At 45.9% G+C, this 23931-nt stretch overlaps 1 protein-coding gene and 1 pseudogene across 2 annotated transcripts in view; one reads left to right on the forward strand and one right to left on the reverse strand.

Moving 5' to 3' along the window:
* Nucleotides 1–23830, reverse strand: part of KPNA6 (karyopherin subunit alpha 6) — a 67751-nt gene extending 43921 nt beyond the window's left edge. The window contains exon 1 of one of the 2 annotated variants that reach the window (XM_008066758.1): nt 23755–23830. In XM_008066758.1, the coding sequence (XP_008064949.1) occupies nt 23755–23758 (4 nt within the window). In that variant the 5' untranslated portion in view covers nt 23759–23830. Of the gene's footprint in view, nt 1–23386; nt 23602–23754 lie in introns of those variants that run through there. The other variant, XM_021716952.1, reaches the window with a different exon arrangement.
* Nucleotides 1326–2368, forward strand: LOC103269178 (annotated as a pseudogene).
* Nucleotides 23831–23931: the final 101 nt, after the last annotated feature.

The following is a 23931-nucleotide window of genomic DNA, read 5'->3' on the forward strand; positions in this document are numbered from 1 at the left end:
CAAAAAAAAAAAAAAAAAAAGAAACCAGCCCAGGCAATTGACGAGACTTCATCTCTATAATAAATCAAAAAATTAACTAGGCATGGTGGTGCACACCTGTAGTTCCAGCTACTTGGAGGCCTGAGGCAGAAGAAAAGTCAAGGTAAAGGTAGTTGGGAAAGTACCACGACCAGCCAATACCCAACATTTTTAAATTTCAATTTTCCAGAGGCTCTGAAGCAATTTGCAATGAATTCTACAAAATTGCAATACAGCAAAAAAAATCAAGACTGGGAATATAAAAATTTGTATAGAAAATGGAGGGCTGGGTGTGGTGCCTCACACCTAAAATCCCAGGACTTTGGGAGGTCGAGATGAAAGGATTACCTGAGCCCATGGGTTCGAGACCAGCCTGGGCAACTTGGTAAGACCTCATCTCTACAATAAACCAAAAAAAGAAAAAAGAAAAAGAAAATGGAGAAAGATAAATGAAATAAGCCACACCCAAAGAATTTCTAAATTATTAAAATTAAGTGGCATATTGGTAATATCATCTACCTGGTATCCAAAATAAAGCAATATTTTTCATTATCCACTAAAAGAACATTCAAGTATATTTGAAAAGCAAAGTGTTTCTGAAACTTTGCTTCAAGAACAAAAATATACCTCTGGGCTATAAGGCCTCCCTTTTGAGCTTTGATGCCAGAATCAGAGAGACTGGCAATAGTATGATAAAGTATGATTTCTCTCATACCATATCTTTACTCCAAATTGAATGAAGTGGGGAGAAATAAAGGCCTAGAGAATCTCATTCTGCTTGTTCCATGTAACTTTACACTTTATCCTACAGAAACCACAGGCTCAGTCAAGAATAGATTAAGGTTATTAGTCTAGTCTCTTCTCTGATACTCAGAATTACTGTTCTATCTCCCTGACCCACACCCATATCTGAACACTACCAGTGATAAGGAACATATTATTCCAAAAGCAATCCATTTCATTTCACACTACAATTATTAAGGTTTCCATTATTTCGAATGAAACCGACATCTGAGTAACTTATACTAGTCCTAGTTTGGGCTCCTGAAACAACCCTTAATTATTTCATTCACATTTCTCACCCAATTGTCAGTCTTACTAGATCTCATTGTCAAGAGAAGCTAGAACTGTGTATTTTATATACAGTCCATTGTTTAATGTTTGCTCAGTTTTCAAAAAATGTTGTATTAGTCCCTCTAAGACACATCTGGTTTGCAGCCTCTGGTTAGATCCTGTTAATACAAATTAAAGAGCATGTCAGCAGCATTTCCTGCCTCGTTCTCTTTCTGCACCCAGCTGCCGCCATCATGGGTCCCAGGCACGTTCCTGGGAATGGCCTGTCCCAATCGGTGCTGCCCTACGGCAGCAGCGTCACCACTTGGCTAAAGTTGACATCTGATGATGTGAAGGAGCAGATTTACAAACTGGCCAAGAAGGGCCTGACTCCCTCACAGATCAGTGTGATCCTGAGGGGCTCACATGGTGTGGCACAAGTTTGCTTTGTGACAGGCAATAAAATCTTGAGAATCCTTAAGTCGAAAGGGCTTGCTCCTGATCTTCCTGAGGATTTATACCATTTAATTAAGAAAGCAGTTGCGGCCGGGCTCAGTGGCTCAGCCTGTAATCCCAGCACTTTGGGAGGTCGAGGTGAGTGGACCCGCCTGGGCAACTGGACGAGACCTCATCTCTACAATAAATCAAAAATTAGCTGGCCGTGGTTGCGCACACCTGTAGTTCTAGCTACTTGGAAGGCTGAGGCAGAAGGATCGCTGGAGCCCAACAGATTGAGGCTGCGGTGGCCGGGAGCAGTCATTGCACTCCAGTCTGGATGACAGAGTGAGACTTAAAACTAAAAAGAAAAAAAAGAAAGCAGTTGCAAGCCAGGCTCGGTGGCTCAGCCTGTAATCCCGTGCTATGGGAGGCTGAAGTGAGTGGATTGCCTGAGCCCGCGGGTTCGAGACCCGCCTGGGCAACTTGGCGAGACCTCATCTCTACAATAAATTTTTTAAAAATTAGCTGGGCGTGGTGGTGTGCGCTTGTAGTTCCAGCTACTTAGAAGGCTGAGGTGGAAAGATCGCCAGAGCCCAGCAAGTCAAGGCTGCGGTGGCCAGGAGCGTGCCACTGCACTCCAGTCTGGGCGACAGAGTGAGACTCCAACTCAAAAAAAAAAAAAAGAAAGCAGTTGCTGTTCGAAAGCATCTTGAGAGAAACAAAAAGAATAAGGATGCTATACTCCGCCTGATTTTGATAGAGTCGAATTTACCGATTGGCTCAATACTACAAGACCAAGCAAGTCCTCCCTCTCGATTGGAAATATGAATCATCCACAGCCTCTATCATGGTTGCATAAATTTGTCTATGTAGTCAAGCAATAAAACAATTGTTTAAATAAATAAATAAACAGCAATGTTAGGTTGTGTTTTTTTTTTTGAGTTGGAGTCGTACTCCATCGTTCAGGCTGGAGTGCAGTGGCACACTCATGGCTGCTGCAGCCTCGACCTACTGAGCTCAGGTAATTCTTTCACCTCAGTCTTCCAAGTGACTGGAACTACAGGCACATGCCCCCATGCCCAGCTAATTTTTTTGATTTATTGTCAAGATGAGGTTTCACCAAGTTGCCCAGGATAGTCTTGAACCCCTGGTCTCAGGCAATCCTCTCCCCTCGGCCTCCCAAAGTACTGGGATTATAGACTTGAGCCACAGCGCCGGCCTTTTTTTTTTTCTTTGAGTCAGAGTCTCACTCCGTTGTCCAGACTGTAGTGCAGTGGCCGTGAGCGTGCCTCGACCTGCTAGGTTCAGGTGATCCTTCTATCTAAACCTTCCAAATAGCTGGAACTACAGGCATGAGTCACCATGCCCAGCTGATTTTATTTGATTTTATTTTTTTAAATTTTAAGTTGGAGTCTCATTCTGTCACCTAGACTGGAGTGCAGTGGCCGCTCCTGGCCACTGCAGCCTCACCTGCTGGGCTCCGGTGATCCTTCCGCCTCAGCCTTCTGAGTAGCCGAATTACAGGTGGGCGCTACCACGCCCGGCTAATTTTTTTTTGATTTATTGTAGAGATGAGGTCTCATCAAGTTGCCCAGGCGGGTCTTGAACCCGCAGCCTCAGGTAATCCACCCACCTTAGCCTCCCAGAGGCGCGGGATTACAGGCTGAGCCACCGAGCCCGACTTGATTTTTTTATTTATTGTAGAGATGAGGTCTCGCCAAGTTGCCCAGGCTGGTCTGGAACCAGTGGGCTCATGCAATCCTATCACCTTGGCCCCCCCAACGTGCTGGGATTATAGGCTTGAGCCACCAGGCCCAGCCTAATTTTTGTGATTAAACCAGCCTATTAAACCAATTAAGCTGCAGTATACAACAAATAACTATATCAAGTTACTTATTTTCTATGTCCTGCTGGGACGAGACCTCTATCAGGTACCAGGGCAGGCAAGGATCACAACTTTTCTGCCAAGAAAGTCACATATTTGTGTCCTTACTACTAGCTGTGAAGCAGCCTTTTCAAGTACAGTACAGAATGTTTTCAAAAGTCTCTGGTCATGGTGAAAAGATTTTTATCTACTAAATCCAGATGAAAAACCAGGATATGCTATTTGAAATATCTTTCAAATATCCCAAAGTCAGTCTAATACCTATAGAGAAGATGTTCTCAGAGAAAATTCTTATAATTGGCAGTGATTTTGTAGATATTTGCTTTGCTTAAGCTCACAAAGAACTCTCATTTTAGAAGTGGGGAAACTGGGGCATTATTTGCAGAAGGACCCAGCTAATAAGTAGGAGAGTATAAACCAGGTCTTTCAGACAAAAGCCAATGTTATTGGCATTATATACCTTAATTTAATAGCATACCAATCACAAAAGGACTCCTTTGTTTTCTTTCTTTCTCACTCTTGCATGATCATGGCTCACCACAACCTTAACCTTTTGGGCTCAGGCAATCCTTCCACCTGAGCCTCCCAAGTAGCTGAGACTACAGGTGTGCCACCACTGCACCTGGCCAATTTTTAAAAAATTTTTTTGTAGAGACCAGGTTTCACTATGTTGCCTAGGCTGGTCTTGAACTCCTGGCTTCAAGCAATCCTCCTGCCTTTACCTTCCAAAGTGCTAGGATTACCACACCCAGCCTCAATGCTGCTTTTGAATTCAACTACACTAACTATTGCCTCATTCAGTCTCTCAAGTGAGGCATGGTCCAGTTCTTACCATGAACAGGAAATACAAATATCAAACGATACAAACACTAATATGTACAGAAGAAATAGAAAATTGTAGGTACTGGCAGATAGTTAGGTAGTCATCTGAAGGCTACCATTTCAAAGGAAAAACAAAAACAATCATTTAAATTAATACTCCCAGTTCTTGTTTTTGTTTCTGAAGAGTGTGTGTGTCTGTGTGTAGGAGAGATGGTGGCAGTGGCACTGAGGGAAATAGGATGAGCTAGGATGAGTTACAATGTTTGAAAAATCTAAGCCAAGCGAGGTGGCTCATGCCTGTAATCTCAGCACTTTGGGAGGCTGAGGCAAAACAATTGCCTGGGCCCAGGGGATCAAGACCAGCCTGGGGAAGTTGGGGAGACCTAGTCTCTACGGTAAATCAAAAAATTAGCTGGGTGTGGTGGCACATGCCAGGAGTTCCAGTTATGTGGAAGGTTGAGGTGGAAGGATCAGCTGAGGTGGAAGTATCGCCTGAGCCCAGCGGGTCAAGGCTATGGTGGCTGTGAGCATGCCACTGCACTCCAGCCTGGGCGACACAGTGAAACTCCAACTCAAAATAAATAAATACATAAAATTAATTTTCAAATTTTAGTTATAGTTTCACTCTGTTGGTCATACCAGGTTGCAGTGGCACCAATCACCGCTCACTGCAGCCTTAACCTTCTGGGCTCAAGTGATCCTTCTGCCTCTGCCTCCTAAGTTGTGGGACTATAAGCGAATAGCACCATGCCTGCCTAATTTTTTTATTTTTTGTAGAGAGGAGATCTCCCTATGTTGCCTAGGTTAGTCTCAAACTTCTGGGCTCAAGCAATCTTCCCACCTTAGCCTCTCAAAGTGCTGGGATTACAGGTGTGAACCACAGCACCTGAGAATAAAAAAACTTTTAAAAAATTGAAGGCCGGGCATGGTGGCTCATGCCTATAATCCCAGCACTTTGGGAGGCCAAGGTGAGAGGATTGACTGAGCCCATGGGTTCAAGACCAGCCTGGGCAATTTCGTAAGACCTCATCTCTACAATAAATCACTGGGCATGGTAGCATGTGCCTGTAGTTCCAGCTACTTGGAAGGCTGAGGCAGAAGAATCACCTGAGCTCAATAGGTCGAGGCTGCGGTGGCCGTGAGCAAGCCACTGCACTCCAGCCTGCATGACAGAGTGAGACCCCCAACTCAAAAAAATAAAAATAAAATAAATTGATTAGCCAGATGCAGTGGCTCACGGCTGTAATCCCAGCACTTTGGGAGGCAGAGGCAAGAAGACTGCCTGAGCCCATGGGTTCCAGATCAGTCTGGATGATATGGTGAGACCTTGTCTCTACAATAAATCAAAAAAATTAGCCGGGCATTGTGGCACGCGCCTGTAGTTCCAAATACTTGTAAGGCTAAGACAGAGGATTGCCTGAGCACAGAAGGTCGAGGCTGTGGTGGCCATGAGCATGCCACTGCACTCAAGCCTGGGTGACAGCGTGAGATCCCTATTCCAAAAAAAAAGGCCAGGCATGGTGGCTTAAGCCTGTAATCCCAGCACTTTGGGAGGTCGATGTGTAAGAGGACTGCCTGAGCCCATGGGTTCAAGAACAACGTGGGCAACTTGGTGAGACCTCATCTCTACAATAAATCAAAAAATTAGCCAGGCGTGGTAGCACGCGCCTGTAGTTCAGACTACTTGGAAGGCTGAGGCAGAAGGATAACCTAAGCCCAGCAGGTCGACGCTGGGGTGGCTGTGAGTGTGCCACTGCACTCCAGCCTGGGCAATGGAGTGAATCTCCAATTCAAAAAAAAAGAGGTTGAGAAACACCAATATAAGGAATTAGGAATCTGAACCAATACTTTCTCAGTTTCAAGCCACAAACATCACAGTCACTCTTGACAATTATTTCCTTATCTCCAGCATGACATCCAATCACTGAGAGCAGCTAGGCTTTATATCCTAATTATTTCTGGACTGTCTCTTTTTCTCCATTCCTACCGCCATTGTGCTAATTCAGATCATCATTAACTCTTGTCTGGAGATTATAAGAGCCTCATCAGTCTGCCTCTTCTCTTACTATACCCAAACTTCTTAAAACAGTTTGCCTCTCCTTTCTCATCTCTTAGCTTCCATGCTATCAAACTGTTTTTGTAAAGGCCACTGACCAAGTACAGAATGCTAAATTCAAAAGACATTTGTAGTCCTTTTTTTGTTGGCTTTTCATCTTGGCAGCACTCAATTCTGACAATCATTTCCTTCTTGAAATAGTCTTTCCCCTGGTTTTTCAAACACCAGTCACTCCTTTGTTTTTTTCTTCCAATTCTGGCTGCTGTTTCCCTTCTTCCTGCACGTTACAGCCAATCTACTTTACCTCTTTTTAGACCATCTCTCATAACACACATTTTTCCTAGGTGCTATCAGTGATTCCCATAGTTTTAGTTACTATACATAGAGATAAATAAGAAGATCAAACCTCTATCCCCATTTTCAAACCTCATTCTCGGGCTCCAGACTTCTATATTCAATTACTTTTTGGACACCTTTCCTCGTTGGTCAGAGACACCTCAAAATGATCAAATTTAAATTCATATCATGCCAGGCTCGGTGGCTCAGCCTGTAATCCCGCGCCTTGGGAGGCTGAGGTGAGTGGATTGCCTGATCCCGTGGGTTCGAGACCTGCCTGGGCAACTTGGCGAGACCTCATCTCTACAATAAATCAAAAAATTAGCTGGGCATGGTAGCACACGCCTGCAGTTCCAGCTACTCGGAAGGTTGAGGCGAAAGGATCGCCGGAGCCCAGTAGGTGGAGGCTGCGGTGGCCGGGAGCGGCCACTGCACTCCAGTCTGGGCAACAGAGTGAGACCCCAACTCAAAAAAAAAAAAAAATTCATTATCAGTTAACAGCATCACTATCCATCCTGCTGCTCAAGGCAAGAGGCCTAGGAGTCATGTTTAATCTTTTCCCCCTCAGTTTCAATCACCAGATGAAATAAATAACCAGGTCCTACTGATTTAAATTCCTAACTCTCTTATTCCCTACTATTACCACCTCAGTCATTGCCATCATATCTTGCCAGGACTACTGCACTAGTTAAAGAACCTCCTAGCCAGGCACAGTGGCTTACGCCTATAATCGCAGAACTTTGGGAGGTGAAGGTGACACGATTGCCTTAGCCCAGAGGTTAAAGACCAGCCAAAGCAACTTGGCAACACCTCGTCTCTACAGTAAAAAAAAAAATTAGCTGGGCATGGTGGCATATGCCTGTGGTTCAAGTTACTTAGAAGACTGAGGCAAAAGAATCACCTGAGTCCAGCCATTCAAAACTGCAGTAGCTGTGAACATGCCACTGCACTCCAGACTAGGTGACAGAATGAGACTCCAACTCAAAAAAACAAAAACAAAAAAAACCCCTCCCAGTTGGAACTTCATTGCACTCTAATACATTCTCCCCATAGCAATCCAAATCAAAACTTTAAAAAATATATAGAGAGAAGATCACGTCACTTTTGAGATTAAAACCTTTCAAATGCACTTCACTGTCCTCAGGATAAAGTTCAAATATCATTCTGCCATGCTACCAACCCACCTAGATCACCAACTTCCTGCTTCTGAAATACTCATTTCCAAGGCCAGGCGTGGTGGCTCAAACTTGTAATCCCAGCACTTTGGGAGGTAGAGGCTAGAGGATTGCCTGAGTCTAGGGGTTTGACATCAGGCTGGTCAACTTGGCAAGACCTCGTCTCTGCAATAAATCCAAAAATTTACCAGGCATGGTGGCATACATCAGTAGTTCCAGCTACTTGGAAGACTGAGGTGGAAGGATCGCCTGAGCCCAGCAGGTAGAGAGGCTGCGGTGGCCGTGAGCGTCCCACTGCACTCCAGGCTGTGTGACAGAGTGAGACTCCGACTCAAAAAAAGAAAAGAAAAAGAAACATTCATTCCCTCTCTTACTTCCAAATGTAAACTCCTACCCATATGTAAGGTCTCACTTAAAGACCTTCCCTGATTTTCCTAGACTGGAGTGAATCAATCCCCTTACTATATACATCTACAGAAGTCTGGACTGCCTCACCCAAAATATTTATTGTTTATACTGGTTTTCCAAAGTACAGGACACCAGATAGACTGGAGTGGGCGGAGAACACACACATACACATACACACACACATCTTACTTATACAGTACATATTAACCTATTAATAGTGTCAACTTTTACCTGTTGCTCAGATAGTCAAGTTTTCCTGAAGGTGGAAAAGGCATTATACCAAGCGGGTGATAATACTAATTCAAAACCATTTAACATACTGCATCATACTGTGTATCTAATTAAGTGGATTTACAAGTTATCTAGTTTTAACTAAACACTCACAAAATGGACAAACGGCTTAGAGTACTATCAAGAAACTTAATGGAAGATAATGCTAAAAATGTAAGCACAAGGAAAACAAGGAAATGACAGAACTGATGCCTCTAGAAATATGGTCTTTTTTTTTTTGAGTTGGAGTCTCAACTCTGTCACCCTGACTGGAGTGCAGTGGCATGCTCCTGGCCACCACAGCCTCGATCTGTTGGGGTCTGGCGATCCTTCCGCCTCAGTCTTCCAAGTAGCTGGAACTACAGGCGCGCGCTACCACGCCCGGCAAATTTTTTGATTTATTGTAGAGATGAGGTCACACCAAGTTGCCCAGGTGGGTCTCCAACCCGTGAGCTCAGGCAATCCACTCACCTCAGCCTCCCAATGCATGGGATTACAGGCTGAGCCAGCGAGTCTGGCTGTATGAGCTCTTAAGTATCCGAATTTCACCCACCACATTACAAGAAAACAAAAGAAAATAGCATAATGATCACCTAATATGAACTAAGTCTACCAGTCCAGTGGCCCATGCCTATAATCCCAGCACTTAGGGAGGCCGAGGTGAGAGGTATGCCTGAGCCCATGGATTCGAGACCAGTCTAGGCAACATGGCGAGACCTCATCTCTATAATAAATCAAAAATATAGCCGGGCTCGGTAGCTCAGACTGTAATCCAAGTGCTTTGGGAGGCTGAGGTGAGTGAACTGCCTGAGCCCACAAGTTCGAGACCTGCCTAGGCAACTTGGCAAAACCTCATCTCTACAATAAGTCAAAAAATTAGCCGGGCATGGTAGCGTGCGCCTGTAGTTCCAGCAACTTGGAAGGCTGAGGCGGAAGGATAGCTGGAGCCCAGCAGGTCAAGGCTGCAGTGGCCGGGAGCAGCCACTGCACTCCAGTCTGGGCGAGTGAGACTCCAACTCAAAATAAATAAATAAAATAAATAAATAAATAAATAATATTACCCTGGCGTGGTGGTGCATGCTTGTAGTCCCAGCTACTTGGAAGGCTGAGGTAGAAGGATCACCTGAGCCAGCAGATCAAGGCTGAGGTGGCCATGAGCAAGCTACTGCACTCTAGCCTGTGCAACAGAGTGAGACTCCAATTCAAAAAGAAAAAAAGGCTGGGCTCGATGGCTCTGCCTGTAATCCCAGCACTTTGGGAGACCAAGGCAAGTGGACTGCCTGAGCCCGTGGATTCGAGACCAGCCCAGGTAACTTGGCGAGACCTTGTCTCTACAGTAAATTAAAAAATTAGCTGGGCATGGTAGCACACGCCTGTAGTTCCGGCTACTTGGAAGGCTGAGGGGGAAGGATCGCCGGAGCCCAGCAGGTTGACACTGGGGTGGCCGTGAGTGTGCCACTGCACTCCAACATGGGCAATGGAGTGAGACATCAACTAACAAAATTTTTAAAAAGTAGCTGGGTATGGTAGCGTGCGCCTGTAGTTCCAGCTACTTGGAAGGCTGAGGTGGATGGATCGCCAGAGCCCAGCAGGTCAATGCTGGGGTGGCCGTGAGTGTGCAGCTGCACTCCAGTCTTAGGTGATGGAGGGAGACTTCAACTCAAAAAGGAGAGCGATAGATAGATAAATAAATAAATAAAAAGACCATACACAGAGTAGGCTGGGCGTGGTAGCTCATGCCTGTAATCTCAGCACTCTGGGAGGCCAAGGTGAGAGGACTGCCTGAGCCGATGGGTTCAAGACCTGTTTGGGCAACTTGGTGAAACCTCATCGCTACAATAAATCAAAAACTAGCCAGGCATGGTGGCACGTGCTTATAGTTCCAGTTACTTGGAAAGCTGAGGCGGAAAGATCGCCTGAGCCAGCAAGTCGAGGCTGCAGTGGCTGTGAGTGTGCCACTGCACTCTAACCTGGGCAACAGAGTAAGACTCCAACTCAAAAATAAATAAATAAATAAACAAAATGAAATACATAGAGTTTTGAGCCAAAATTTACAAATAAGACAGACAACACACAGGTTATATTTCACCTCAAATATCTTATCATTAGCTTACTTAATGTTTTTAGATTTTAAAAGTTAACCTGTAACATTTACAAAGCAGTTAATACCATTTAAAAATCAAGATTTCCACTTTGAAGAGGGAGAAGATTTATGGAAAATCAAGCAAAAAGGCAACTCTAGACCCAAATTCCCCCCAGGGACAACTGGCTGGAGTTCAGAAGCCAGGGATTCCCAGGGCTCTCTAGTTATCTGCCAGTTTCCATTTGGCTTATTTTAGATGTACACTAGAATGTAAAATCTGGGATTTCACCCAAAGATAGATTGTTTTATTCATCATTGTCTTTCGAGAGCCTAGAATAGTTCCTGGCACATAAGTGGACACTCAATCATTTATTGAAAATGTAATAACTGCTGCCTCCCTAAAAGTATGAGTTTCTAACAAGCATTCATAATTATGTTTCTGCCTTGCCCTCAATGACAAAGGCTAGTTAATTCATCTTTATATTTAGTATAGGGCCTAACACATACTAAGCACTTTGTTTACTAAGTGACTAACAGCTATTACTTATCACTTATTACAGTCCTTACTGTGTGCTATGCTACAATGCTTTACAAGCAATTAGCTCATTTAATTCCTGCAATAATCCTATTATCCCTATTTTAGAGAGGAGGAAATGAGGCTGTGGAGATAAAGTAACTGGTCAAATAACTATACAGAATGAAATTACTGTAAGAAAGGATGTGGAAAAGGTCAAATGAAAGGTAAAAACAAGCCGGGCTCAGTGGCTCAGCCTGTAATCCCGCACCTTTGGAAGGCTGAGGTGAGTGGATTGCCTGAGCCTGCGGGTTCGAGATCCGCCTGGGCAACTTGTCGAGACCTCATCTCTACAATAAATCAAAAAATTAGCCGGGTGTGGTAGCGCGCGCCTGTAGTTCCAGCTACTTGGAAGGCTGAGGTGGAAGGATCGCTGGAGCCCAGCAGGTCGAGGCTGCGGTGGCCAGGAGTGGCCACCAGTCTGGGCGACAGAGTGAGACTCTAACTCAAAAAAAAAAAAAAGAAAGGTAAAAACAAAGTGCTATAGAATTCAGGAGTTTGCTTCCTATTTGTTAGGTATAAAGTATTTGGGAAAGGTTCATGAAAGATGTAGTATTTAAATTTGATCTTTAAAACAGGTGCAAGTTCTTTTTTTTTTTTTTAGTTGGAGTCTCACTCTAGCGCCCAAGTTGGAGTGCAGTGGCACACTCATGGCCACCCCACCCAAGCAAGCATCAACCTGCTAGGCTCTGACAATACTTCTGCCTCAGTCTTCCAAATAGCCAGAACTACAGGCGCACGCTACCATACCCGACTAATTTTTTGATTTATTGTAGAGATGAGGTCTCACCATGTTGCCCAGGCTGGTCTCGAACCCACAGGCTCACAGAATCCTCTCACCTTAGGTTCCCAAGTGCTGGGATTACCAGCTTGAGCTACAGCACCAGGCCTAGCAGGTGCAATTTCTATAGGAAAGGATGGGTGGGAAAGGGATTGCTTCTGCCACTTACTTTCTTTTTTTTTTTGAGTTGAAGTCTTACTCTTGTTGCCAAGGCTAGAGTGCCATGGCACACTCACAGCCACCGCAGCCGCGACCTGCTGGGCTTAGTGCTGGAATTCCAGACTGAGCCATCGCGCCCTGCCGTTTCAGTCACTTTCTCCATCAGGAATGCTTAAGTACAAAGGAGGCAGAATGGAGCCCTTAACAGTCTATATTTTGGTTAGAATCACAGTGAATACCTCCATTTACCAGCTATGACCTTGCCCAAGTTACTGGAACCTCTCTGTGCTTCAGTTTCCTCAACTAAAACATGAGAATTTGATAATTATATGAGTTAATATATTAAGTAAAAGTAGACCTCATTTTATTGTGATTCATAGATACTGCCCTTTTTTGTGACTGATTTGTTGGGTTTTTTTAGTCAGTCTCTGTCACCCTGGCTGGAGTACAGTGGCATGCTCACAGCCACTGTAGCCTTGACCTGCTGGGCTCAGGTAATCCCTCCACCTCAGTCTTTCAAGTAGGTGGAACTACAAGCATGCACCACCACACCCGGCTAATTTTTGATTTACTGAGGAGACGGGGTCTCCCTAAGTTGCCCAGGCTGATTTGGAACCCCTACTGGGCTCAAGCAATCCTTTCACCTCTGCCTCCCAAAGTGTTGGGATTACAGACATGAGCCATCGGGTCCAGCCTGTTTTGTTTTTTAATAAATCAAAGGTTTGTGACAATCCTATATGGAGCAAATCTATTGGTGCCAGTTTTCCAACAGCACATGCTTACTTCATGTCTGTCACATTTTTGTAATTCTCATAATACTTCCAACTTTTCCTTAGTGTTATATCTGTTATGGTAATCTGTGATCAGTCATCTTTGATGCTACTGTAAATGTGTTGGGGCACCACGAATACATTGGCCACTGACTGACCATTCTTCTGTCTCTCTTATTCTTCTTGGGCCTCCCTATTCCCTGAGATACGACAATATTGATATTAGGTCATTTAATAACTCTACAATGGTCTCTGTGTTCAAGTGAAAGGAATAGTCACATGTCTCTCACTTTAAGTCAAAAACTAGGCATAACTAAAGCTTAGTGAGGAAGGCATGTCAAAAGCTGGGATAGGCTGAAAGCTAGATCTCGTGTGCCAGTTAGCAAAGTTGTGAATGCAAAGGAAAGTTCTTGAAGTAAATTAAAAGCCCTACTCCAATGAACATGTGAATGATAGGAAAACAAAACAGTCTTATTGCAGATATGGAGAAAGTTTTAGTGGTCTGGATAGGAGGGCAAACCAACCACAACATTTCCTCAAAGCCAAAGCCTAATTCAGAATAAAGCTCTCTCTTTAATTCTATAAGTCCTAGGAGAGGTGGGTTAGACACAGAAGAAAAGTATGAAGCTAGGAGAGGTTGGTTCATGAGTTTTAAGGAAAGAAGGCATCTCCACAATAATTTTTTAAAAAGTATAAGGCGGAAGCCAGGCATGGTGGTTCAGGTCTATAACCTCAGTGCTTTGGGAAACTGTGGTAGGAGGATTGCTTGAGACCTGGAGTTCAAAGCAGTCTGCATCTCTATTTAAATGACCCACATTTCTAGTTTAAAAATAAATGCTGGGTGAGGTGACTCACACCTATAATCCCAGTACTTTGGGAGCCTGAGGTGAGAGGATAGCCTGAGCCCATGGGTTCGAGACCAGTCTGGGCAACTGGGTGAGACCTCATCTCTACAATAAATCAAAAAGAAATTAGCTGGGTGTGGTGGCACATGCTTGTAGGCTGAGGTAGAAGGATTACCTGAGCCCAGCAGGTCGAGGCTGCAGCATCACTGCCCTCCAGCCTGGACAACAGACTGAGACTCCGACTCAAAAAACCTAATAAATACTAAATAAGCTGGGCATAGTGCTGTGCACCTGCAGTGCTAGCTACTAAGGAGGCTGAAGCAGGAGGATCCCTTAAGCCCAGGAGTTGGAGCCTCAGTGAGCTATGATCATGACACTGCACTCCAATTTGGGCAACAGAGCAACATCTTGTTGGTAAAAAATAAGGCCAGGCTCGGTGGCTCATCCTGTAATCCCAGCGCTTTGGGAGGCCGAGGTGAGTGGACTGCCCGAGACCACAGGTTCGAGACCTACCTGGGCAACCTGGCAAGATCTTGTCTCTACAATAAATCAAAAATTAACCGGGCGTGGTAGCATGCGCCTGTAGTTCCAGCTACTTGGAATGCTGAAGCAGAAAGATCGCCGGAGCCTAGCAGGTCAAGGTTGCGATGGCCGGGAGCGTGTCACTGCACTGCAGTCTGGGCGACAGAGTGAGACTCCAACTCAAAAAAAAAAAAAAATACAATTAAAAAAATAAAGTAAGCCTGGCTTGGTGGCTCAGCCTGTACTCCCACGCTTTGGGAGGCTGAGGTAAGTGGATTGCCTGAGTCCACGGGTTCGAGACCCACCTGGGCAACTTGGCAAGACCTTATCTCTACAGTAAAATAAAAAATTAGCCGGGCGTGGCAGTGCGCACCTGTAGTTCCAGCTACTTGGAAGGCTGAGGCGGAAGGATCGCCGGAGCCCAGGAGTTAGAGGCTGAGGTGGCTGGGAGCAGCCACTGCACTCCAGTCTGGGCGACAGAGTGCGACTCTAATTCAAAAAAGTAAAAAATAAAAAATAAATAAAGTAGGCTGGGCTCAGGGGCTCAGCCTGTAATCCCAGCACTCTGGGAGGCCGAGGTGAATGGATTGCCTGAGCCCACGGGTTGTTCGAGACTAGCCTGGACAACTTGGTGAGACCTCGCCTCTACAATAAATAAATTAAAAAATTAGCCAGGTCATGGTAGTGTGCTCCTATAGTTCCAGATGCTTGGAAGGTTGAGATGGAAGGATGGCTGGAGCTCAGCAAGTCGAGGCTGCAGTGGCCATGAGCGTGCCACTGTACTCTAGCCTGGGCAACAGAGTGAGATTCCAACTCAAAAATAAAAAATAAAAAATAAAAAAATAAAGTAGACCAGGCATGGTGGCTCAGCCTATAATCCCAACATTTTGGAAGACCGATGTGAGAAGAATGCCTGAGCCCACGGGTTCGAGACCAGTCTGGGCAACTTGGTAAGGCCTCAACTCTACAATAAATCAAAAACTTAGCTGGGCATGGTGGCGCATGCTTATAGTTCCAGCTACTTGGAAGACTGAGGTGGAAGGATCACCTGAGACCAGCAGGTCAAGGCTGCGGTAGCCATGAGCATGTTACTGCACTCCAGCCTGGGCAACAGAGTGAGACTCCAATTCAAAAAAAATAAATAAATAAACAAAAAACAATAATAAAGTTAGCCAGTGAGGTGGCTCATGCCTGAAATCCCAGCACTTTGGAAGGTCGAGGTGAGAGGACTGTCTGAAACCAGGAGTTCGAGATCAGTCTGGGCAATTTGGCGAGACCTCATCTCTACCACAAATCAAAAAATTAGCTGGGCATGGTGGCGCATGCCTGTAGTTCCCGCTACTTGGAAGGCTAAGGTAGAAGGATCACCTGAGTCCAGCACGTTGGTGGCGATGAGTGTGCCACTGCATTCCAGCCTGAGCAACAGAGGAGACTTGACTCAAAAAAAAAAAAAAAAAAAAGTACATAGTGAAGCAATAAGTAATCCAGAAGATCTAGCTAAGGTAACTGACGAAAGTGACTACACTAAACAACAGAATTTCAGTGTCGATGAAACAGCTTTCTACTGGAAAAAGATGCTATCCAGGAATTCATAGCTAGAGAGAAGTCAAGGCCTGGCTCACAGGACAGGGTGAATCTCTTGTTAGCAGCAAATGCAGCCTAGAGACTTAAGTTGAAGCTGATGGCTCATTTACCATTCTAAAAATCCCAGGGACCTTAAAACTTATGCTAAATCTACTCTGCCTGTGCTTTAAAAATGGAACAATAAAAGTCAGAATGACAGCACATCTGTTTATAGTTTGATTTACCAAATATTTTAAGCCCATTGTTTAAGTTTATTGCTCAGAGAAAAAAGATTCTCTTCAAAATATTATTCCTTGGCCAGGCACGGTGGCTCAAGCCTGTAATCCCAGCACTTTGGGAGGCCGAAGTGAGAGGACTGCCTGAACTAAGGGGTTGAGACCAGCCTGAGCAACATGGTAAAACCTTGTCTCTACAATAAATCAAAAAATTAGCTGGCCATGATGAGACATGCCTGTGGTTTCAGCTACTTGGAAAGTTGAGGTGGAAGGATCACCTGAGCACAGTAGGTCAAGGCTGCCGTGGACATAAGCATACCACTACACTCCAGCCTGGGCAACAGAGTGCGACTCTGACTCAAAAAAAAAAAAAAGAAAAGAAATACATTTCATATAATTATAGTGCCATAGATGATGATTCCTCTGATGAATCTGGGCAAAGTAAACTGAAAATCTTCTGGAAAGGATTCACCATTTTAGATGCCATCAAGATCTTACATTCATGATCCATGGGAAGAGGTCAAAATATCAACATTAACAGGAATTTGGAAGTCATAAAATAACTTTAAGGGATTCAAGACTTATGTGGAGGAAGTAACTGCAGATGGGATGGAAATAGCAAGAGAACTAGAATTAGAAGTGGAGCTTGAAGACATGACTGAATTGCTGCAGTCTCATGATCAAACTAAGATGTGAAGTTGCTTCTTACAGAAGAGCAAAGAAAGTGGTTCCTTGAGATGGACTGTACTCCTGGTGAAGATGCTGTGAACACTGTTGAAGTGACAACAAAAGATTTCAAATATTACATAAATTTAGTTGATAGAAGTGGCAGGGTTTGAGAGGATTGACTCCAATTATGAAAGAAGTCTACAGTGGATAAAATGCTATCAAATAGCATCACATGCTACAGAGAAATCTTTTGTGAAAGAATCAACTGATGAGGCAAACTTCATAGTTGTTTTATTTTCAAAATTGCCATCGTCATCCTAACTTTCAGCAACCCACCCTGATCAGATGCCATTAATACTACCAACAAAAAGATTACAACTTGTTGAATAGCAACTTTTAGCAATAAAATATTTATTTTATTTTTTTTTGAGGTGGAGTCTCACTCTGTCGCCCAGACTGGAGTACAGTGGCACGCTCCCCGCCACCACAGCCTCAACCTGCTGGGCTCCAGCAATCCTTCCCTCAGCCTTCTCCAAGTAGCTGGAACTACAGGTGAGCACCACCACTCCTGGCTAATTTTTTAAAATTTATTTAGAGATGAGGTTTCGCCAAGTTGCCCAGGTGAGTCTCGAACTCGCAGAATCAGGCAATCTACTCGCCTTGGCCGCCGAAAGTGCTAGGATTTACTCAGCCTGTAATCCCAGCGCTTTGGGAGGCTGAGGTGAGTGGATTGCCTGAGCCCACGGGTTCGAGACCTGCCTGGGCAAACTGGCGAGACCTCATCTCTACAATAAGTCAAAAATTAGCTGGGCGTGGTAGCGCGCACCTGTAGTTCCAGCTACTTGGAAGGCTGAGGCGGAAGGATCACTGGAGCCCAGCAGGCCGAGGCTGCAGTGTCCGGGAACAGCCACCGCACTCCAGTTTGGATGGCAGAGTGAGACTTCAACTCAAAAAAAAAAAAAAAAATTAAGATATGAGGTCAGGCGCAGTGGCTCACACCTATCATCCCAGCACTTTGGGAGGCGGAGGTCAGAGGATTGCCTGAACTTACGGATTTGAGCCCAGCCTGGGCAGGTTGGCGAGACCTCATCTCTATAACAAATCAAAAAATTAGCCAGGCATGGTGTGCCTGTAGTCCCAGCTACTTGGAAGGCTGAAGTGGAAGGATCACCTGAGCCCAGCAAGTCGAGGCTGCAGTGGCCATGAACATGCCATCGCACTCCAGCCTGGGTGACAGAATGAGACTCCGACTCAAAAAAATAAAAATAAGCCGGGCTCGGTGGCTCAGCCTGTAATCTCGCGCCTTTGGGAGGCTGAGGTGAGTGGATTGCCCGAGCCTGTCGGTTCGAGACCCGCCTGGGCAGGCAAGACCTCGTCTCTATAATAAAATTAAAAATTAGCCGGGCGTGGTAGCGTGCGCCTGTAATTCCGGCTACTCGGAAGGCTGAGGTGGAAGGATCGCCGGAGCCCAGCAGGTCGAGGCTGCGGTGGCCCGGACAGCCACTGCACTCCAGTCTGGACGACAGAGTGAGACGCCAACTCAAAAAACAAACAAACAAAAAATAAATTAAAAAATAAAAATAATATAAAATAAAGATATGTACTTGTAAAAGGCATAACGCTAATGCACACTTAGTAGACTATAGTATGATGTTAAAAATTGTGTGACTTGGCCAAGCTTGGTGACTCAGTATGTAATCCCAGCGCTCCGGGAGGCCGAGGCAAGTGGATTGCCTGAGCCCGTGGGTTCGAGACAAGCCTGGGCAACTTGGCAAGACCTCATCTCTACAATAAATAAAAATTAGCCAGGTGTAGTAGCTCGCACCTGTAGTTCCGGCTACTTGGAAGGCTGAGGTGGAAGGATTGCTGGACCCCAGTCAGTTGACGCTGGGGTGTCCACGAGTGTGCCACTGCACTCTAGCCTGGGCGATGGAGTGAGACTCCAACGCAAAAAAAAATTGTGTGACTTGCTTCAGTATGATAGTCACTTTATTGGTGTGGTCTGTAACCATATCTGCCTTATCTCCAAGGCATGCCTATACTTAGCAAGTTCTATATAAGACTGTCTATTATTATTACAGCTTTCCCATCTGTCTTTTTTTTTTGAGGCTCTCACACTTTGGTGAAACCTAGGATAAAATATAAAGTGACAAAAAATAATAAAATAAAAGTGGCAAATCTCTTTTAAGGAAGGTGTCTCCAGAAGTCACTTAGGCTTCCTTTCACATCGAATTAGCCAGAAATGCATCATATACCCATGCTTAAATCAATCACTGTCTAGGGAGACAGAATGACAATGATAGGTGTACAGTTTATATCAAAACCTACACCACACAGGGATTGAGACTAGTCTGAGCAACTTGGTGAGATTTTGTCTCTACAATAAATCAAAAAATAAGCCAGGTATGGTAGCACACGCCTATAGTTCCAGCTACTCAGAAGGCTGAGGCAAAAGCATTGCCTAAGCCCAGCAGGTGGAGGCTGCGGTGGCCGTGAGTGTGCCACTGCACTCCAATCTGGGTGAGAGTGAGACTCCAACTCAAAGAGCAAAACAAAACAAAACAAAGACAAACCTACACCCTAGAAGTGTGGACTGCACTCCAGTCTGGGTGACAGAGTGAGACTCCAATTCAAAAAGCAAAACAAAACAAAACAAAAACAAACCTACACCCTAGGAGTGTGGAAGGGCAGCCAGATTCCTAGTTAGCAAAATAGTAGCAATGATGGTAAGACAATCAGTGTCTGCTAAGACTCATGAGGTTGTAGTATTTGCTAGCCAGAGCCAGAATAAAGCAACCTTCAGAACTACAAGCATCACCCCTACAAAGGGCAGTGAAATTACCACAAAGGTCTGTTAAGGGAACTGAAGTCTGGACAGCAGAGACAGCATAGGACATAAGCCTGAGCTGGAGCACATACTTAAGAGGCAGAGAGCCGGGCTCAGTGGCTCAGCCTGTAATCCCAGCACTTTGGGAGGCTGAGACAAGTGGATTGCCTGAGCCTGCGGGTTCGAGACCAGTCCAGGCAACTTGGCGAGACCTCATCTCTACAATAAAATCAAAAACTAGCCGGGCGTGGTAGCGCACACCTGTAGTCCCAGCTACTTGGAAGGCTGAGGCGGAAGGATCACTGGAGCCCAGCAGGTCGAGGCTGCAGTGGCCGGGAGTGTGCCACTGCACTCCAGTCTGGAAGACAGAGTGAGACTCCAACTCAAAAACAAAACAAAACAAAACAAAACAGTATAACAGGTTCTGAACTCAAGGGTATGTTAGTGTCCCCAGGACCCAAAGGGCCTAGATCACCAGCCTTGGGACAAGTCACCTAATCTCCTCAAGGCCTCAGTTTACAGCTGCAAATGGGAATAACCCAAACTACCTTGGGTTAAATGAATACTTACTTTAGTTTAGTCCCATGGGATATAGATAAGATTTTTTAAAAAAAGTTGGCCAGAATGGGCTCGGTGGCTCAGCCTGTAATCCCAGCCGAGGTGAGTGGACTGCCTGAGCCCGCGGGTTCAAGACCCGCCTGGACAACTTGGCGAGATCTCATCTCTACAATAAATGAAAAATAAGCCAGGCATGGAAGCGCGCGCCTGTAGTTCCAGCTACTTGGAAGGCTGAGGCGGAAGGATCGTCAGAGCCCAGCAGATCGAGGCTGCGGTGGCTGGGAGCAGCCACTGCACTCTGGTCTGGGCGACAGAGTGAGACTCCAACTCAAAACAAAAAAAAAAAGTTGGCCGGGCACGGTGGCTCACACCTAGAATCCCAGTACTTTGGGAGGCCAAGGTGAGAGGATTGCCTGAGCCCATAGATTCGAGACCAGCCCAAGCAACTTGGTGAGACCTCATCTCTACAGTAAATCAAAAAATTAGTCAGGCTTGCTGGCACATGCCTATAATTCCAGCTACTTGGAAGGCTGAGGCAGAAGGATTACCTGAGCCCAGCAGGTGGAGGCTGTGGTGGTCATGAGCATGCCACTGCACTCTAGCCTGGGTGACAAAGTGAGAATCCCCACTCAGAAAAAAAAAAACCAAAAAAAACCTGACATTCATCACTTTGGGAAGCGGAGACAAGAGGATTGCCTGACCCCAGGGTTCAAGATCAGCATGGGCAACTTGGCAAGACCTCATCTTTACAATAAACCAAAAAGTTAGCTGGGCATGGCGGTGAGTGCTGTAGCTGCAGCTATTTGGAAGGCTAAGGCAGAAGGATTGGCTGAGCCCAGCAAGTCGAAGCTACAGTGGCCGTGAGTGTGCCACTGCTCTCCAGCCTGTGTGACAGTGAGACTGACCAAAAAAAAAATCAGGGAATGGGGAGAGGTACCTGGAAAGGGAAAGTTACCTGACTCTGGACTAAAAATCCCCTTCAAGTTCTCAGGCAGGTTTTTTTTGTTGTGCCACTGAAGAATTTTCATGATGAGCTATACCAATCAAAAACTAATTTTTTTTTTTTTTTGAGTCAGAGTCTTACTCTATCACCCAGGCTGCAGTGCAGTGGCATGCTCACGTCCACCCCAGCATTGACCTGCTGGCTCAGGCGATCCTTCTGCCTCAGCCTTCCAAGTAGCCAGAACTACAGGCATGAGCCACCTCGCCTGCCCAATTTTTTTTTTATTGTAGAGATGAGGTCTCACCAAGTTGCCCAGGCTGGTCTCGAACCCCTGAACTCAGGCACTTGGCCTCCCAAAGTGCTGGCATTATAGGTGTGAGACACCACGCCTGGTTTTTTTTTTTTTAGTCAGTCTCACTCTGTCATCCAGGCTGGAGTGCAGTGGCACACTCACAGCTACCGCAGCCTTGACCTGCTAGGTTCAGGCGATCCTGCCACCCCAGCCTTTCAAGTAGAACTTCACTTCTTAACACTTGAAGTCTTCGTAGAGGATTATGTGCAGCAAAATGGGTAAGAATCTTACTCCTGGCTTTGTGGCTTATTGGGTGTGTTTTCTCTGAGATAATTTCCCAATCTATAAAACTGAGTAAATCTCTACCAAATTTATTTCACTGAGCTTAATAAACATTAGTTTCTTTCTTTTGAGACACCAGCGTTCCTGAAACTGAAGACCAATACAAAGTTTACAATATAAAATTCCCTACAATTTTTTCATTGATATATAAAGCTACAAAGACAAGTCTATCCGTCTTTATTATTCAGTGGAGGAATCTGGAAACCAGAGCGCTTAAGGGAAAGGATCTAATATTATTGAAGGTGGGAAAGAATCTGGGCTGGGCTTGGTGGCTCAGCCTGTAGTGTAATCCCAGCACTTTGGGAGGCCGTGGCAAGTGGATTGCCTGAGCCCATGGGTTCGAGATCAGCCCGGGCAACTTGACAAGACCTCATCTCTACAATAAATCAAAAAATTAGCCAGGTGTGGTAGCATGTGCCTGTAGTTCCGGCTACTTGGGGAAGGATCGCAGGAGCCCAGCAGTTGACATTGGGGTGGCTTTGAGCATGCGTGCCACTGCACACCAGCCTGGGCGAGGAGTGAGACTCCAACTTGGGGGAAAAAAAAAAAAAGGAAAGAATCTATTCTGATATTCACAGAGCCCTTACTAGGCTTCAAACACTGTTACCTTATTTAGTACCCAAATACCTTGATAACACTACCCCACCCCTCCTTTCTACAGATGAGAAAAGGAACACTCAAAGAGGAAGAAAAATATTTATTGTGAACTATGCTAGATGCTTTCCAAATGCATCTGTTGTGTCTGACATTTAAGTGACTTCTCTGAATGTGGGCTAGAAGTGACAGATCCGATTATAATACCAGATCTGATTCTAAACTCAACAGAATAATATGTGTTTCCTTAGGATCAGGGATCTCAAAAAATTCAATTCTGGAATCTCATTTAGCACCCCACCCCAACACACAATAATTGGGGTTAGCAATTTACTCTGGAATTTTTCAATTTCGTTCAGAATAAAGATTTCAAAGTGGGCCCATACAAAAAACACCTTTACAATTTTCCCTAGGGGTAAAAGCTTTCTTCCCCTTTCTTCCACCCCAACCACTAGAGGGCCAGATTATAAAAAAAAAACAGCAGTTACAAACTAGGGTTTGGAGAGGCACTTCTGGCTTAGCCACTATGTGACCTTGGGTAAATTACTTTACCTCTCTAAGCCTCAGCTTCCTTATCCGCAAAATAGGAATAACGGTTGTGTCCACATCATTAGGTTGTATGAATTAAGTGATACGAGACATGCAAAGCAATCAAAACGATGCCTGCACACAGAAAGAGGTGAGCAAATTGAGCAGTTTTTACTGGCGAGGTACTACCACTGCTGGTTCTGTCTCTAAGTCCAAAGACTTCGCCAACGTATTCTCTCCGAGCAGATGCCTTGTCAGCCGGAGTCCTCTGAGAAAGATCAACAGGTCACTCCTCTTCTAATCAGCGCCGGCCCCGAAACCTGAAGCCCCCACCTTATATAAAACCAAGGGGACTCGGCCTTTGGTTTTCTATGCCTGAGAGGTGTGCCACTCCGCGCCCGGCCGAACCACACACCATAGCCGCCTGGGCTCCGTTAGTTCTCCTGGCCTTCAGCGGCCCAGGCAGTTCAGCCGCCCTCGGCCTGGCTGCCCATGGCTACCGGCCTGGAGCTGGCTTGCCTGGCGTCCCTCAACAGAGGACTCCACCCCGCGACGTAGGTAGGACTTCCCTGAGTTCAGGCGAGCCACGGAATCTGGTCAGGACGCGCGTCGGCCACACACAAGCCAGGAGGAGGCTACCTTAGCGCCGCCCAGGCCTGCCGCCGGGAGCCCGTCCCCCAGCACCAGGCTGGGCGCAGGGCGGAGAGCAACGCGCCTGAAGCCCCTTGCTAGCCCTGGGAACACGTGGACTCCGCCCGAGGCCACCATGTGAGCGGCCCCAGGCGTGCCAAGGTGTTCCCGAAACCAACACCAGAGGACTGCTCCCCGCGCGGGCCCTGCTCCGGTCCCAAACTGGCCTGGGGGGCACTCCCGGCCTGGCTTCTCTCCTCAGACCTTTCTAGAGGAAATTCAGACATCTTCCGCCGACCGGAGACAGGCTCTCGTCAGACCCCAAGCCCCGAGACTGCCTGAGCCCGAGTTCCCGATCGCCTGGTTTCCTTACTCACCCATCGCGTCTCCGCTCGCTCCGACTTGGCAGCGGCGGCGGCGGCGGCGGCGGCGGCAGCTTCAGCGGCAGCTTCGGCAGACAATATGGCGGACCGGCAGGACGGCAGCTCGAAAGGGACAAATCACTTAGCACTAAACCTCGGGAATAAACGCGTTCTTGGCCCCGCCGCTTATGT

The sequence above is a fragment of the Carlito syrichta genome, unplaced genomic scaffold, assembly GCF_000164805.1.
Source record: "Carlito syrichta isolate Samal-C Ts95f unplaced genomic scaffold, Tarsius_syrichta-2.0.1 Scaffold309100, whole genome shotgun sequence".
NCBI lineage: Eukaryota > Metazoa > Chordata > Mammalia > Primates > Tarsiidae > Carlito > Carlito syrichta.